The 19188-nt window shown below is 35.3% G+C and overlaps 1 protein-coding gene across 2 annotated transcripts; it reads left to right on the top strand.

Annotated features, from left to right (window-relative positions):
* Positions 1-10677: 10677 nt before the first annotated feature.
* Positions 10678-17768, top strand: LOC103455645 (LRR receptor-like serine/threonine-protein kinase ERECTA). 2 transcript variants are annotated; one of them, XM_070826680.1, is made up of 27 exons: positions 10678-11283; positions 11915-12056; positions 12190-12261; positions 12372-12443; positions 12536-12607; positions 12694-12765; positions 12860-12931; positions 13063-13134; positions 13240-13311; positions 13408-13476; positions 13578-13649; positions 13757-13828; positions 14053-14124; positions 14219-14290; positions 14377-14448; positions 14527-14598; positions 14751-14822; positions 14899-14970; positions 15053-15124; positions 15233-15304; positions 15418-15486; positions 15592-15663; positions 15787-15860; positions 16013-16141; positions 16227-16577; positions 16671-17041; positions 17132-17768. In XM_070826680.1, the coding sequence occupies exons 1-27, from the start codon at positions 11181-11183 to the stop codon at positions 17507-17509; spliced, it is 2982 nt and encodes a 993-aa protein (XP_070682781.1). In that variant the 5' UTR covers positions 10678-11180; the 3' UTR covers positions 17510-17768. The 2 variants fall into 2 exon arrangements, with proteins under 2 accessions (XP_070682781.1, XP_028962635.2); XM_029106802.2 differs by having other exon boundaries at positions 16230-16577.
* Positions 17769-19188: the final 1420 nt, after the last annotated feature.

Genomic DNA, 19188 nt, shown 5'->3' on the forward strand with positions numbered 1-19188 from the left:
AGGTCAGATGAATAGGAGAGAAAAAAGTGATTGTATGAGCCGAACACTATTTAGTCTTAAAGTCAATAGATTATAACCAATATAGTGGATGTAAACCAGTTTTGAGAGATGAAACACTTATATCTTTGGGTCCATATCCTAAGCCCATCACAAGCGATTTAATTAAGTATTAACACCTTACAATTTTGAACGTTAACCTTACAATTTTTCCTTTGCTGAAACGTTAAGTCTGGATGTACAACTCCCCTTGCAAATAATTCACAATGTCAGAAAACCAAGGTGGCTATGGGCAGCAAAAAGTTGTTCATTTGGAAAGCTTTCACTTAGTTGGAAGAATTAATCATGATAAATGATCACCCACCACGTTCGCACTACCTTTCTTATCATTAATCTCTAAATTGAATGCTTGAAGTAGAAGAACCAACGAATTAACCTTGGTTTTGCATCAGTCTTAGACAACAAATACTTCAAGGCAACATGATCAGTTTAAATTACTTGCGGAAACTTGTTTTTTTGTTGTTCATGAACTGCTCTAATAGCATAATATGATGCATCCACATCATTTCGAAAGTAGGCTCCAATCAGGTGCGGTGATGATTGGTGCAGTGGTCAAAAGCGTCTTCAACTTGTTGGAGAAATCCTTGATGAATCATCTGTAGAATCCTGCATGCTCAAGAAATGATCTCACACCTTTTACAATATTGGGGGGGGGGGGGATAACATCAATCTTGGCTTTATCAACTTTATTCCCTTACTATTGTAATCTATACACAGAGTAATACAAGGGAATCATAATTCTACATAAACCATATAGAAGGCTCTGTCAACAGATATGTCGCTTAGAAGGCTCTGTCAACAGATATGTCGCTTAGAATTATAGCACACCCGAGAAAGAAATATTAACCATGTCCCTCGTTTCAGTTCTCGGGTTGGCTACAAGTTACACATCTCAGCTATCGTGCTTGCCAATTACCTGTAGTCGAACTAACTTTGGTTAACTCCTTACATCACCATTATTAATTATACGTACAATTAATCTCTTCACGACTTAAGTGTAGGAGTCAAAGTATTTTTTTTCGGATGATTTATTATTTTCTTTTCCTAATTAATAATTTGGGGTGAATTATCATCGTTTTGTATTGATTTTCGATGTCTTGGTTGATAGTTGACATGTTCCACCAGCCAAAAACTCACTAAATTATTTAGTTGAAACATAGCCAGCATGCAGAGGGGGGACGCAGACTGGGACTTGGGCATTGTCTAAAACCAAAAACTATGAACAAGAAAGTACTCCCAACTTTAAAGCTCATTGAAGTTCCAGGTCCCCTCCTCATGGAGAGATATTTCAATGTATGCAGAACTAAACATAAGCGGTGCGTCTTTTGTAATTATACAAGTGGAGGGAAGGATTTTTTTTTTTTTTTTCCAAATGTCCCTCTACTTGCATGATGACATATAGTGTATGTGCCTTTGTTGTGAGCACACTAAAATATCTCTCCTCCTTATGAAACCAATATCACTCCTTGTAACATGCCTAGTTTTTTTTTTCTTTTTCTTTTTTCAATTAATGCAGAGGATGAACTCAGTTATAGACCTCTTTAGTTAGCAGTGAGGGAAGTAGTGCAACTCTTTTCATACAAGATTTCTTAACTTTCGGATAGACCTGGCAAACGGGCATTGTATGTCGTGTCTTTTTTATGTCATACATGTTATCTTAAAGGGTTGTGTCATGTCAAACCCGTTACCTTAACAGGTTCTTGACAAATGAGCCAATAACGACCCAATTTGTTAAGGGCCGTGTTATTTCATATCGGGTTAACAAATCATGCAAGAAATTGTCATGTCTAGTGTCTAGATCTTGCAAATGATATCTTATCGGATGACCTTATAACTACCCGACTTGTTAACGAGTTCTTAATATGTGACCCGATAACGATTCAGCTCATTTACAAATTGACTTGAAACTTGTTATTTTCATGTCAAATTAACCGATCGTGCAAGAAATCGCCTCACCTATTTTGGATGTTGCAAAATCCTCTACATTCTCACAGTGGCACTCAAAATAAAACACCTGGACAACACAAACAAATTATATAGCGACGTTCAAATTTTATCTCGTCTGTCATTGCCTGGTATAATCGATGTAAGACTATTTCGGATACAATTTGACATAGATCCTGTTAGATGCTTGCTTACAGGTGGGATAGTGGCCTTGAGCTCAATATTTGAGGTTTCCAATTCATGGCTTCAGATACCGGTGGTCTGTTCAAGACTTCAAGTTGAATAATGTGGTTGGTTAAGTCAAACACGTTCACAATACAAATAAAGTGACATTGGGCACATACAATCCTTAGGCTCACACGTAGACGGTATCAAGATCTAATATCATGATGTGAAGAGATTCGCACATCAAAAAATTAGGGGAGTTGGGCCACTTACTCCCCTATTATCTATTGGATTTCAAATTTGAAATATGTTTCGCTTTCATTACTGACATGTCGTTAGTTATTAACATTAATATTATTTTTTTTTAAATACCAACTAGTCGCTTTGCCACGGCAGTCTACCATTTCGAAAATTGGAATTGCTCACAGAGGTATTTTAATCTCTTTAGCGATCATCAAGTGATTCATCAGTAATAGAAATCAAATTCAAGACATGCAGTGTAAATTATAAGTTTTTAAACATTTTGTACAAATACGAAAGGTATCAAGAAAATCCAAACAAAAAATGGTAGGATAATTCAGTTACTTCTCGAATTTTTTATGGGGAAAAAGCAATAAATTCGTGTTTTGCTTGTGTTTCGTTCCACTAGACAGTCACTTTTGCATATTGGCAGATATTTGATTCTGAAATTATGATATTCTTCTTATTATTATTTGTGGGTCGGGTGGTGAAACCTTTGAGAACAACATCGGGTCGGGCCCATCAACCTTTAGTTTTTGCCTCTTTCCTCGCGATCATGTGGGCTCATTAAGCTTTAATATACACATTTAATTGGGCACGTGAGTGAGAGCAACTGGCGTTGAGATAAGGTTTTCTCTAATGCACATTTAAGTTACACATCTGAATAAGGAGCGGTTAAAACATTTAGTCAAATGAAAGACTATTTTTCAAATGTGTAGGTTTGATAAAAAGTGCAGGTTAGATTTTGACCCTTGCAACTCATTATTTCTAGATAAAAACTTTTCTGTTTTTAAAGATCCAGTTTAAACTCAAATTTAAAATTTGCAAACATATGGGAACACTATTGACCTATTAATACAATTTATTTACACCTATGCCACTCATACTTTATGGTCCCTTTTTCAAATTCCTAAATTTATGCCAAATTAAAAGTAGTAGAAAAAGTGAAATAAAATGTACAAACTGTTTGCATTAATTGTAACCATGTCAAACTATAAAAGTAGTTTTTTTTTTTTGTGATATACTTTGTAGCAATTTTATCCATATTAATTGGTTGGTAAATTAGTTTGTTCCAATTATTTAAAAAAAAAATACTACACCTATATTATATATTTTGAATCAAATAAGATTACTCTAACTTGTAGGTAAATTGTTTTCTATGTATTATTATATATGTTAGACACGTTTTATTGTTGTATAAACATGAGTGGAACATAATATTGTTGATTTTATACATCAAACTGCATTTCTTTTGTTTTAGGTAAATTATTTTTCATGTACAAGTACTTATGTTAGGCACGTTTTGTTGTTGGTACATACAATATTTTGTATCATTGTAAAGAAAGATATTACACTACACCCATGGTATAATTGTTTTAGGTAAATTATTGGAAATTAATTTGTAGTTAGGTAATGAACATTTTGCATCATTGGAAATGAACATTTCAAATAGTAGGTAGGTAAATTAATTTGTTCTAATTATATTAAAAGAAATTACACTACAACTAGTTATATTTAATTTTTCCAATTATTACAAAAATTTATACCACACCCAACCAAATAACATTTCTCTAACTTGTAGGTAAATTATTTTTCATGTATTGTTAGATATGTTAGGCACGTTTTATTGTTGTATAAACATGGGTGTAACATAGTATTTTTAATACTATGCATCAAACTACATTTCTTCTTAATATAGGTAAATTATTTTCCATGTATTAGTACACATGTTAGGCACGTTTTGTTTTTTGGTATAAACATTATTTTGCATCATTGTAAAACTGAGATATTATATTACACCCATGGTATTATTGTTGTAGGTAAATTAATGTGCATGCAGATAATGAAATACAGTGTTCTAATAAAAACGGAATCGAATAATTTTATGAAAATTCAAAGCCTTTCTAAAAAATTAATGCAATAAATTTTTAACATTAATGTCTTGTTTTTTATTATTACAAAATCATTTACTCTCTAATTGTCTACATCAAATATGTAATACGGGTATTTTAGGCATGTGAAAAATGTAAAATGTGTGAAGTCATATGAAATTAATGAATTCGCTTATGTGGATCCTAGTCACTAGGTTTTCTTTGAGTAAAAAAATTATGTATGGTTTTATATGAAGAAAATTAAGTTTGAAGGGCTAAAATCATATTTTCAAGATAATTTAAAATACCAATAATAGTTCCCATTTTATTATCAATTGTACTCAAATAGTATGTCAGTAAACTCAATTTTTTTTTATGACCAAAGTACGATAAACTCATTATTCAACAGGAGAATTTAGAAAATTCATGGAGCTCATTTAGTTTCTTTCGAAAAATAGTTGGCTTCTTCTTACATGTCGATCAATCATTTTTGTACATAAATCTTAATTAAAAATTTTACATGTGATTTAAATGGCTTCTTACGATCATTTTCATTATTTTAAAAGATATAAATTCTCAATACAAGTGGTTTTCCTCCCTCTTCGCCTAAGATATCAGTGTTGATTATATACATTGTAAGCCAAACAATTTACATGTGTATTAAGTTTAAATTACTTCACACATAAGTACGTGCGTTGAGAGTAATTTCAACTTCATTTTTTATCCTCTTGCATAAGAATTATACATTGCATTAACATTACATCAAAGTAATGCAGATATAGACTTTGCTACAATCAATTCAAGTACTCAATATAATCACTTACTGTCATTTAGTACTACAGTTTAATGGTATTCTTCTTTAATTATAAGTGAGAGGTCTTTCTTAGGTTCGATTCTCGTTAAAGACAAATTTAAACCACATTATTACTACATTGTGAGGCTAAGCTCATCCATCTCTTAGTGTAGATAATATCGTTTGTTAAATATATATATATATATATATATATATATATATATATATATATATAATATCACTCGTGACGATTTAACATGATAAATGACTTCAATGTATCTTAACCAATTCTCACAAATATAAGAATTGTGATCCTCTTTGAATCTTTGTGTTTGGACCACTCATTTGAATCCCACAACCTCTATTAGCCCATCCACTGGCCACCTCACACAAACCAAAGGTATGAATCTCTATTTCCCTTTCTTGAATGGTCCAAATTTTTTAGTTCGTCGACTCTAGTCTTCGAAATTTAGAAAGGATCTGAATTATGAATACAAGATAATTTGAATGCTTTTTAGCCAAAATGGTCCATAAAATTTACATAACTCCTCACTTTGATATTTGGCATTAAAGATCGATAGAAGTGGTTTTTGAGTTTGTCCACCGTCAATTATTTTGGTCATTATGTGAAAATTTTCTTTTAAATTGAGGTCATTTTTGTTCAATCAACTCCTTCACTTGCTTTTCCAATTAACGAAGATTTTTCATGGAATGATTAAAATGATTGACGGTCGGCAAACTTATAAACCGCTCATATTGATTATCATTATCAAAAATCAAAATAAAGAATTATAACAAGGAAATTTTTATTTAAACCCATGTAATCTCTTTCTACACCCAACTTAAAATTTAAGCGTTAATTGTGTATTTTACCCTATTGCATAATTACTATTAAGTACAAAACGAAATTAATAATAAAACTCAAATTTCTCAATAAACCCAGACACTATAATTAAACCCTAACATCACCATTTGTTTATCCTACGTCCATTCCAGCTAAAACCCTAATAGTTATGATAGAGAAAAACAAGCTTTTTTTTATTGATGGATAGTGATTTTGAAGTTTTGAATCATCCAACTACGGTATGGCTCGATTTATACATATTTTGTTTGTTTACTTATTCTTTGGATTAAATTTCATACTTATTATATTATATTGTATTTGTTTTTCTCTGACGTCTGTCTGCTCACAAAACACCATTGCAAGGACTTTTGATTAGTAGTGCAAAGACATATAACTTGATTTTTGGCGCAAACAACGATTGCCCAACCTCATAAACCTTGACCACTCACTAGCAGGTGGCATGTCTTCATCCAAATCCAAAGCATCAAGGTCAAATGTTTTTCTGGCAAAGTGATGGACTGAACTGGAGCTTGCGTCACATTCTCTAGCAAATTCAAATCTATGGAAGGATATCTTGGATCCCAAGTCTATAGATGGGTTTGGTAGCAGGAAAAAAAAAAGCCATGGAAATGCCAGTCATATGTAATTATACAGGGGCAAATGACGCCTCTTTGAAGAAAAAAAAAACATTCAGTTAGATATGTTATTTTATAAAGAGAATGGGTGTAAAGATAACTTTACATTTTGAATTGAATTGGGTTTGAGAAGATAGTTTAGGTAATACATTTGAGTTTATAGAAATAATAATGATTTACTTAAAAAAATATGAATGAAGAGAATAAATTAGGTGTAAAAAAAAATTAGATGAGTTTTCCCTATGGATTAGCCGCGCGTAGGCATGGTTGATGCATTTACATCAAAACATCACCTCACCGTGACTTACGAGGTCAAAAAACACTTCACTATGACTGCCATTTCCCTGCCCAATGCATGTGCTATTGGTCAGATTGTACTCAGATTCTCATCCCACGTGGCGGCCTCTTATTGGCAAACTGAATTTTGTAATTTCCGTTGGATAATGATGGGTTATGTTGCTTTGTGAGGAACATACTCTAATCCAGGAAACATTCGCGGATTAGCGAAAAGCCCGAGGCTGTTAACCTCAAAAATCAATATTATAATACGCCGACAGGACAAATCAATGAAACGACGGCGTTTCTCGTCAACGTTAACGGAGGCCGTCAAATGGCTGTCGTCACTCGACCAGGCTTTTGCCATCGGGCGGGACCCACACCATAGAAATCATGGCGGGGCATCAGACGGCGAGTTAAGGGATGAGAGGACGGATACAAATTGCCTTCCCGAGGCAAAGTGATAAAGGCAGGCAAGCAAACAAAATTGTATCGTGGCAAACGTGTTATTGTAATAGGTGATTTAATATTATGCAACTCGTTAACGAGTGATGTCGTTTTATATTAAAAGATAGAATTCTTATTGGATCTTTTCTGTGAGCATCTTGGAGATTTTTTAATTACATTTATATATCGTAATATCAATTTTTGTCAGGTATTATTTATATTCAATTTTAAATAAAAAAATTTATAATGATTTATAACCATATGTACAATGAACGAATATGATTGAAGATTCTCAAAATCCTTTTTATCATTTTTATTTTTATTTTTTTATCATTTTTATTATTTGTATTTATTTTTGTTATAAACATACATATTGTAATTATGAAAGATAAAATGATGTAAATAAATAATTTTTGGAATTTACCGGAATCCCCCACTTTCACCCGCTATTATATTATAATTAGCAAGAGTAAATTGGGTAATACTCTATTATTCTACGAATTTGGATCCTCGCTGGATCCCCTCCTTGAGGATCCTAAATATCAACGCACGTGAACCATTGATAAAAAATCGTGTGATCATAATTTTTTTCATTTTTTTATATTTTTCACGCAAAACAAAGATGCTTTACTTTTAATAATATAAAAAATATTTAATTGAAACCGCACGATTTTTTATCAACGGTTCACGTGCGTTGATTCCTAGGATCCCCAAGGAGAGGATCCGGTGAGGATCCAAATCCTTATTCTACTTTCCTTTTGTCGCTTTATTTAATTTACTAATTCACCACTGCAAGGTATGATTTTCTATTTATAAATTAACAATTGTAAAATTAATAATTTAGTTTTTGACTATATGGAAGATAATTCTAGTTAAGTGGTCCCCTGCCTGTGGCTGGACCAAAGCATGTGTGGTTTACAAGAAGGTTGGAAGGTCCATACTTTCAATGGCATTGCATCTTAAATTCGTGGATTCTCTAATCATGATCAAAGTTCTATGGTTTGTTTTCAGTATTTAATTTGGACCTTAATGGTACAAAACATGTGTGGTTTACAAGAGATTTTCAATGTGTTCGGAACACAAAACAGAACACCACATATCATCATATAGTTAGAGAGACACTTGAAAAAAAATTCCTCCAATTGTACACTAACATTTAGTATTTCGCCATACGTTCCAAACACATTGAAAAATCTCTAGTAGTTTATTAATCATTACACATATTTATGATCCTATTTTAGCAATGCTCTTGACCTTTGGACACTTTGCCCTGCAAACTTTCAGTTTCGTTTCGAACCCCTTAAGTATTCAAACCTTGCAAATCTTCCCCAATCATCAACTGTGTTACATTTTTTTGGTTAAGTTCGTCACATACAATGCATGTGACTAACTTTTAAGGGCATATATGTTAAGAAATGTTGCATTCATAAGAAAAATTAGTAATGTCACAGTATTACAGTTCATTGATATCCCTCTTGAAGGGTCTTACATATAATCTTGTGAATGACGAGTTCGTAACTAATTTATTTCCTCATACTATTAGTTTAAGTATAGTATATCGCTAATTAAAAAAAATAATATAGAATTTTGATATTGAAGTTATGAGAAAATTTTCAAAAGGAATTCAATGGCTTTTATTGTAAAAATTGGACAAAAATAACTCTATATTAACAGAATAATCAACAAAACTAATAGACAAAGATACATCATCACCCCTTAAGAACTTTGTAATAAAATTCCAACAATGTTGTGCTAACGGGTGGTTAAACGAAATGTAGACATCTTTTATCATTGTGGAAGACAAAAGCAACTCAAACCAAATTTTAGTTGGTGATTGTTTTTTTGGATTGAAAAGTGAAACATCCCGTTTAAAGAGCGACTACTTAGGTTGGATTGCTACATCAATGTCGCTTTCACAAACATGAAGGTTAAATAAGAGAAATGTTAACGGACTCTTTTAAAAGTTGAACGCTTTATATATTTTTTGTCATCTTACAGTTTAATATTAATTTTTGTGCCAACATTGTAAAATATTGTACAAAAAACATGAGATGGCAAAGAATCTATCGAGAGTTCTACTTTTGAGGGAGTTTTATTAGCATTTCCCGTGAAATACACTTTAATTTGAGAGATTTTGTGAAAACATGATAAATTATATGGAGTTTTCTGTTTTTAATTAGTGTTTCTTTGTTCCTTATCTATTTTCAAGAAATACAACTGTGAACTTTATTCCATATATCATGGTCCATAAATTGAATTCCCTTTCATCAACACAAATTGTCTTTCCTTATATGGTATTTATTCAATTACCATATGTGTTGAGTGGATGTATTTTATGACATTCCAAACCATGATAATAATTTACTTCAATTTAATGGTGAATGCGGAAAGCACTTCAAACTAACTTTGAGCTCGTTTAGAAATATTATTAGACTGATTGAGAAAACTTTTAGAGAAAATGTTTTTAGGTTTCAAAATCATTTAAAGTGTTTCTTATAGGAAGTACCAGTTATCTGCATAAGTGATGTGCTTCTTGCAAGAAGCATAAGATGTCTTTCTTATACGAAGTATTTCAAATGTTTTTTCATGATTTACTTGCATTTTTACTAAAGATTGATTTGAAAATATTTTTTACAAACAACGCTTTTAGTCATTTTAAAAGTACTTTCAAACAAACCCTTAACTTTATAATTAGTTTTAATTATCGTTGTTAGTGTACTTTTATGTTATCTACACTTGTGCTACACATAGGGCTAGTTTGGTATTGCTATACTTTGAAAAAAAACTGTTGTGAGAATAAGTGGCTGTGCTGTGAGAATAATCGGCTGTGAAATAAATCAGCAGAGTGTTTGGTAAACTTTTTTGTAAAAGTGCTTTTGGAAAAAAAAAACAGTCTAATAGTGGGTCTTTTCATTAAAGAAGCACTGTAGCTCCGTGTGCTTTGAAAAAAAACCAGTTTTCCAAAGCTGCAAATAGCAGCTTCAGCTTTTTCCTTTGATTTCAGCTTATTCTCACAGCAGCTTCCAAAATAAGCCTTTTTTTTCAGTTTACCAAACACCTAAAACTCTCACAGTTTTTTTTCATGGGTGCTTTTTTTTTTAAGCACCTCACTTCCAAACGAGGTTATAGATTGATCATTGACTAGTGCAACAAAGTGCATTGAAGGGCAGCCTAGCGTACTAGGCGAACAATTTGAATATAATGAAATGATAGGATGAAAGAATAGTGGTTTTCACACTTTGAATTTCTCTTTTTTTTTCTCGCTTTTTATCAATTAACAATGATTTGATTTACTAATTCAATCGCTAACCAAAGGTGTGCAAGTTAAAAATAGATGTGAGATTACATTTCACAAACCATAAGGTAGCTCGGGCATAAGGACTCATGAAGACCCCAACTTGTGACAGAGAGAGAGAGAGCAGTAATGTTGCAGAAAACACAGAGGGAGACTGAGACGTCTGCCATGTGGCTTCTTAACTTTATCCATGAAAATAATTCTCCTTTCTCTCTCTAGCTCCTCACTCTCTCTCTCTAGTCGGTACAGTTGTATTTACAGGCCTACGCAGCTGCCAGAGCGATGTGATTGAACGATTGCAGGCTTTCGTTTTATGGGTTGAAGAAGAAAAGCTCTCTCTCTCTCTCTCTCTCACATTCTGAATATCTCTCTTCGAATCGAGGACTTTCGGGAAAAAGGAAAGGGAAAAGAAATATACCACAGCTTAAGGGGTTGGAGAATTTTTTATTGCCCAAAATGTTCCTCAGCTTGGGAAGCTCTGTTTTTGTAAAGGTAGTTCAATGTCGGCGGGTCCAAGGAGAGGAGGAGGAAGAGGTGGGATTCTTTTAGCTTTTGGGGGTGTACGGATTCTTTGTTTTCTTTGGGGACTGGAGTTTGGCGGGTAGTTTGTGAAATGAGGTTTGATGGGAGGGCAGTAATGGCATTTCGGGTGGAGTTTGTGCTTCTGGTTCTTCTTCTTGGGTGTGTGAGCTTCGGTTATGGGGACTCACAGAACGGTGAGTTGCAGACTCTGTTGGGATTTTTCTCTGTTTGGGTACCCAGAAAATGCAAGAAAGTTTTGAGCTTTCCTCCAACCATTTTATTTTCTACTGCCCCCTTTTTTCTGCAGCCAAACAATGGATAGCCCATCTGTTTTCCCAACAATCTTGTGAGATTATTTCTCCCGGTTGAGTACCATTGTAGCAAGCTTTGTTTAGGCTTTTACTCTGTTTGGCCACCCAGAAAATGCACGACTGCTTTGAGCTTTCAACCAAGCATTTATGTTCTTCTACTGTTCCCTCATTCTGTGCAGCCAAACAGGGTTGTGAAATTGTCACCAAACAAGTTTGTGAAATTCTCTCTGGGTTGAGCTGCAAGCTCTGGTTAGGATTTTCCTGTGTTTGGGTACCTAGAAAATGCACCAAAAATTTGAAATTTTAGTTCAACCAAAGCATTTTTCTGTCACTGTTCCTCTTTCTCTGCAGCCAAACATTGGATAAATATCTGGGTTTTATTTATGTGGAGAAATAATAAAAAACTGGGATTAGCAGGGTTTAGTTAGTAAATTAATTTATAGGGTTTATCACTTTATATACATTTGTATATTATTTTGGAGCCTGAGATTTTGAATTTTTGTCAATATTTAAGATCAAGGAAGAACACTGCTGGGGATAAAGAAGGCATTTAGGGATGTGGACAATGTTCTCTATGAATGGACAGATTCACCCTCTTTAGATTACTGTGTTTGGAGAGGCGTCACATGTGATAACTCTCTCAATGTCATTGCACTGTGAGAAAACACTATCCCCTTTTTTATTCCCCTTTTGGGGCTGACTTATTTAATTAACATTCTTAAATACTACCTTAAACATGTGTTCTTTTTGTTTGATTAACGTTTGATTATTTTAATGTTTTGTGTGCAGTAATCTATCAGGTTTGAATCTTGGAGGGGAAATCTCATCTGTGATCGGAGATCTCGAAAGCCTGCAGTCTATGTAACTCTTTGTCTCACATTGTCATTTCTAGACATTGCAATTGTTTTAGCTTTTCTAGTTTGTGGTGGGATTTTAGGTTGAGATTGATTGTCATTTTGTTGTTTGATTAGTGATTTGAGGGGAAACCACCTTTCCGGCCAGATCCCGGATGAGATTGGTGACTGCGCAGCACTGCAAAATCTGTAATTTCTTCGAACTTTACCAGAATTTTGTTTAAACATTCGTCATTTTTAATGCCAAGTTGATTGAATGTTTCGTTAAATGGTGTTATTAGGGACTTGTCCTTCAATGAGATATTTGGAGACATACCATTTTCGATATCCAAGTTGAAACAGCTTGAAAATCTGTAAGCTTCTTCAAGAAACTCACTTTTATACATTATTATTACTTACATGTGTTTTATATTATTCTTAATTTTAATTGGACTGGCAGGATTTTAAAAAATAATCAATTGATCGGACCACTTCCTTCAACGCTGTCCCAGATTCCAAACCTGAAGATTTTGTAAGTTCTTTATACAGTATCTTACATTTCATCATATGCATTATTGTTCTATACACGTGACGGAATTTCTCATATTCTGGATTGCTCCTTCCAGAGACCTAGCACAGAATAATCTCAGTGGGGAGATACCAAGGCTTATTTACTGGAATGAAGTTCTACAGTATCTGTGAGTAGACTGATCAATTGCTGATGCTAAATTTTCGTTTCATTCTTCGTTGTGTAGCGTTTCTACATTCATTCGGTGATGTTATTTCTGCTTTGATGCCAATTTAACTACCATTTCCTTTACCATTGCAGTGGCTTGCGAGGGAACAATTTAGTTGGAACACTTTCTCCGGATATGTGCCAGTTAACTGGGTTATGGTATTTGTAAGTTAACATATAACCCCTTCGTTCCACTAGCCTTAAAAATGTTATATTTCCTGTGTAAAGGATAGTTTAACAGTCTAATGTTCTTTCTCTACAATTTGCCAGTGATGTTAGAAATAACAGCTTGACCGGTAGCATTCCTCAAAACATAGGGAACTGCACTGCCTTCCAGGTTTTGTACGTATTTCATCTCACATTCTCACGTATGGAGCAACTTTCTACTAGTGCCTTTGTTGGGTTATTCAAATAAGATTCGTCCATTTTGATTTGCAGGGATCTATCCTACAACCAGCTAACTGGAGGGATTCCGTTTAATATCGGGTTTCTGCAAGTTGCGACCTTGTACGTGCTTGGAATTTTCTTTGAGATTGTCCGTATCTTGACATGTCATTACAACATTTCAGTTATTAATTTATTAATGTTGTTTTCTTTGTGCTTGCAAGGTCATTACAAGGTAATCAACTTTCTGGGCCTATCCCATCCGTGATTGGCCTGATGCAGGCTCTCGCTGTCTTGTAAGTGCTTAACTGTATACTTCTGGACCTTGTAGAGTTTTATTAAGTCTCCCTTGCTGTATTTATTTTATATTTTGTGGCTTATCTGTTCATCGTCCCCAATCCAGGGATTTGAGCAGCAACGCTTTAAGTGGACCAATCCCTCCTATCCTAGGGAATTTGACTTATACAGAGAAACTGTAAGTATGCATGTAATATGAAATAGTTACAAAGTATGTTGGCGCATGACTCAATAAATTTCAGATCGTAGGCCTCCATCTAATGAGCAATACATTACGAACAATTTTCTATTAACTGTATATATTGAGCGTTATGTTATTTGATTATAATTGACTAAACAACTTTATTGAAAAAATTATATGTTGCTTGATGCAAGTTCTCACTCCAACTATTGTCTGCATAGGTATTTGCATGCTAACAAGCTTAATGGATCAATCCCCCCAGAGCTTGGACAGATGTCAAAGCTTCATTATTTGTATGTGAACTTTATTACTTCCGCTCTTGGATGTATTTCTTTGGTATTTGTATGTAAGGAATGTTCAGAAAAATGAGTTTCGTTGCCTATGCAGGGAGTTGAATGATAACCATCTTACAGGACATATTCCACCGGAACTTGGGAAGCTGACCGATTTGTATGACCTGTAGGTTCTCTTGCCGTGTGAGGTTTGAAAGCAAGAATGGTTTCCTCATGTCCTAAATTTTCAGTAACTAATCAATGTTTTTGCAGTAACGTTGCGAACAACTATCTTCAAGGACCTATCCCTGATAATCTCAGCTCGTGTACAAATCTCAACAGCCTGTAAGCACGTTACCTCAGTTTTTACTCTGCCTTATCAACCTTGTTTAAGTGGCTTATCCCTTATCATTCTGATATCAGTAATGTGCATGGGAACAAGTTGAGTGGAACCATCCCGCCTGCTCTTCAGAGGCTGGAGAGTATGACTTACTTGTAAGTTCCAACAATATAAACATTGGTTTACGGTTAAAACATACCTTACTTTTTGTTATACATTTATCTTCGTGTTCCTCGTGTTCATGAAGCAGAAGTTATGAATCACGGTTTCTGTCTCGTTGCTCTGACAAAAATGTTATCATTTTCAGAAATCTGTCCTCCAACTATCTTCGTGGTCCAATTCCTATCGAGCTGTCTTTTATTGGTAACTTGGATACCTTGTAAGTATCAAGTGTCCTAGTATTTTCCTCTCGTGTTCCTTTCTTTTGTTAACATATATGGATACTTTTCGCACAGGGATATCTCAAATAACAAAATAAGTGGAACCATTCCTTCATCACTTGGGGATTTGGAACATCTTCTAAAGCTGTGAGTTCAACTGCTTGGTTTTCTATTGCAATGGTTTTTCTTTTCTTTTTATGCTCTGACACCTGATATTTTTATGTGGTAGGAATTTGAGTCGAAACCATTTAACAGGATTTATTCCAGGGGAGTTTGGTAATTTAAGGAGTGTTATGGAAATGTATGTATTTGTTAATTTGTAAGATAATTGATTTTAATGAATCAGATCGATAATCTCTTCTATTCTTTCTGCTTTTTCTTCTGTAAACTCGATGCATTTGTTTTGCAGAGACCTTTCAAATAATCAGCTCACAGGATTAATTCCTCGAGAGCTCAGTCAGCTACAGAACATGAATTTATTGTAAGTTTTACCGATCTCCATAATTTTGACCAGTGTTTTCATTGAAAGAAGAGTAGAATGTTACTGTATACATTTATTGATTTTATTTGTGTCGTTAATGCACAATATAACAGGAGATTAGAGCACAACAATATATCCGGGGATGTGGTATCACTGATAAACTGCTTCAGCCTTTCTGTACTGTGAGTCAATTACAATCATTCGAGTTTCTGTTTGATGTCCTCAGTCTGATGGCAGGGTTATCCAGCTTTTAATTTGAAGCACTAAATATCTCTGAATCCTTGCAGAAATGTATCTTACAACAACCTGGCAGGCGACGTTCCCACGAGCAAGAACTTCTCAAGGTTTTCACCAGACAGGTTAGAGATTCTGACTATATTTCCAAAATTTCATTAACATTTAGCTTAGCTTTGAGGGTTCAGGCGACTCCATTTGGCTTAAATTTTTCCCCATCTTTGGCTGATATAACCTCTTGTTTGCAGTTTTATTGGAAATCCTGATCTTTGTGGCCCTTGGCTCGATTCTCGATGTCATGAGTCTCGTCCAACAGAGCGAGGTAAATATTACTATCAGGTGGCATGCTGAGCTTCAAAGAGAACTGATACAGTTTGGACCACAATTTGAGATGACCGACTACCTAGTCTGTCATTGAATGTCATACTTTAGTACAAAGAATTTTCACTTTTTTCATTTCTCCTTCTTTTGCAGCCACACTATCTAAACCTGCTATCCTGGGAATTGCTCTTGGGGCCCTTGTGATTCTTCTCATGATTCTTATTGCTGTATGCCGGCCATATAATCCAACCCCTTTTTCTGATGGTTCATTTGACAAACCCGGTAATTTCCTCTGTAAGATAATTATTCTGCACTAAATGTAGTAATAGAAACTTAAGCTAATCAATTCCATTTGCTTGTGAAATAGCAGTTAATTACTCAAATCCGAAGCTGGTGATCCTTCACATGAATTTGGCACTTCATGTGTACGAGGACATCATGAGGATGACTGAAAACTTGAGCGAGAAGTATATAATTGGTTACGGTGCATCAAGTACAGTGTACAAATGTGTTCTGAAAAATTGTAAGCCAGTGGCCATCAAGAAACTCTACTCCCAGTATCATCGGTGCATAAAGGAATTTGAGACAGAACTTGCGACGGTTGGAAGCATCAAGCATCGGAATCTGGTGAGCCTCCAGGGGTACTCCTTGTCCTCCTCCGGAAACCTTCTCTTTTACGACTACATGGAAAATGGCAGTCTCTGGGATCACCTTCATGGTAGGTTCACACGTTTCTTGAATGCGGTTGGCCTGTTGGTGTTACAAAGAAACTAATTTTTAATTCCTTGTCTACTGAATTTTTTTACCTCAGGCCCTTTCAAGAAGAAGAAGCTCGACTGGACAACTCGTCTACAGATTGCCCTTGGAGCAGCCCAAGGGCTTGCCTATCTGCATCATGATTGCAGCCCCCGAATCATACACCGGGATGTCAAGTCGTCCAATATTCTATTGGACAAGGATTTCGAAGCTCATCTAAATGATTTCGGCATTGCCAAGACCTTATGCCACTCAAAGACCCATACGTCTACTTACTTAATGGGCACGATTGGCTACATAGACCCTGAGTATGCGCGAACTTCCCGCCTCACTGAGAAGTCCGATGTGTATAGTTATGGAATTGTTCTGCTGGAGTTGCTGACAGGAAGGAAAGCCGTAGACAATGAATCCAATCTCCATCATTTGGCAAGTCACATTCCTTATTGTCTTGTATTTTCACAATGCATTCAACTTTAACAATGTTTCTCACATAACGCTTCGTATAATTTGACTCAGATATTATCTAAGACGGAGAGCAATGCTGTCATGGAAACCGTAGACCCCGAGATCTTGCCAACATGCACGGACCTCGGACCAGTGAAGAAGGTCTTCCAGCTTGCCCTTCTGTGCACAAAGCGGCAGCCAACAGACCGGCCAACAATGCACGAAGTAACTCGCGTGTTGGCCAGTCTCATGCCTTCTCCCGCACCACCAAAACAACCAACCACCGCCAACCCACCATCGTCACAGCTCCCGATCACCAAACTGCCGTGCTACGTGGACGAGTACGTGAATCTGAAAACGCCACACATGCTGAATTGTCCATCAATGAGCACCTCAGATGCCCAGCTGTTTCTCAAGTTTGGAGAGGTAATTTCTCAGAACAGTGAGTGAAAAATGAAGCATTTGGAGAGGAAGTATTATTATATATTATATGTTATGAAAAATCTTGAAAAAAATAGTGGGAAAGTAGGAAGGCTGAGTAGGTTGAAAATGTGTACAAAGATTTGGCTTTTCAGCTTGTCGTAGGTGGAAAGATGGGAAAAAGATGAACAACTTTTTAGTAACATCTGAGTGTAGTAACTTTGTTCTCTCTTATTTGAGCAATATTCTAATTCTAATTGAAAAATTGGTTGAATAACCATACATCAAATATTAATTGCTAAACTGATTAATCAAATAATTTGACGACATATCAATAAGATATTAGAAGTTTTATCATTTCGGCAATTGAAATTTAAAAGATGGTCATTTTAGCCAATTTTTGGTTCTAAAGCGCGGGAGGGGAATTTGTATTTTGGTTGATGGGGGGTGGACATTGTTTTAGTCAACTTAGCTGCTAAAGTGTAGGAACTTTAGCATTCTTATGGCAGTAATTTTGAATTTGACTTAAGCCAATTGGGGCCCACCAACTAATGGGGCGGCATAATGAATGGATTAGTTATCACCATTGCCGTTAATTTTCATCATTCTATTTATTATTGTTGGATTAGTTGAATTTTGAGATTTGGGTTTATTCACTATACCGATCTTGAAAATACAGTGTGAAACGGTCCTCAAAATATAAGGGTGAGCATTAGCATCACTTAAGGATGGTGAGTAAAAATATTCTGGCGTAGTGGGGTCAGTATTACTAGGGTTAAACAAGCCCGTGGTCCTGTTGGGGGGTGCATTATATGCCTGCCGAGCAATAATGCAGTGTGGGACGGTACAAGGGTGGACAGTGACAGTCTGAGAAGTTGAAAACTCCGAGCAGGTTTGCCTCTTGCCATTATTCACGGCGCAAATTATTTTTTAAAATTTGAACGTTGGTGGTGGTGAAAAACTAACGGACGGATTAAATTTAAACAAAGTAGCAAGGATGATATTACAACAACAAAAAGTTCTGCAAGGGTTAGAGTGAAATATAAATGTTTGTGTGCCCTTTTTATTTGAACGGGACTTGGCTGTTGAAGATTCAGCAGTACTCCTGCTGATCATCAATCACGGTTGAACACAGTTCTGCAAGGGTTAGAGTGAAATATAAATGTTTTTGGGCGCACTCCTGCTGATCACCAATCACGGTTTGACATACTGTGATTGGTGATCAGTAGGGGGTGTTGCTGATTCTTTCAGCAACCAAGTTTTATCCTTATTTTTTTGGGCAACATGTATCAAGAAGGATTATTTTGGTCTTAAACTTGAGATCCAAGGCCCTTAATATGGAGAAATTCTTAGATCCGAACATTCGGACCATGTAAAACCATCTAGCGCTCCTCGGAAAGAAAGCGGAGTCCTCAATCTAATCCCATTGAACGCCACATTCTTTCAACGCTTTGAGTCAACTGCTCTACATGGGTGTCATCACACAAGAACCTCTCATGAATGTGGCCCTTGAACTCATACATTTAGGATCTCGTACCTACATTTAGGATTCGAAAGTTGCATTGGATGTGCTTTTAAGTTCATTGTGTTCTCACACTCCATTTGAGTTTGCTGCCTTATATAGGCGTCCGCACACAAGAAACTCTCGGGCTTTGAACTCAAAAACGGAGACCCGCAGTTCTACTCGATACCAATACCCTACATTTAGA

The sequence above is a fragment of the Malus domestica genome, chromosome 08 (assembly GCF_042453785.1).
Source record: "Malus domestica chromosome 08, GDT2T_hap1".
Taxonomy (NCBI): domain Eukaryota; kingdom Viridiplantae; phylum Streptophyta; class Magnoliopsida; order Rosales; family Rosaceae; genus Malus; species Malus domestica.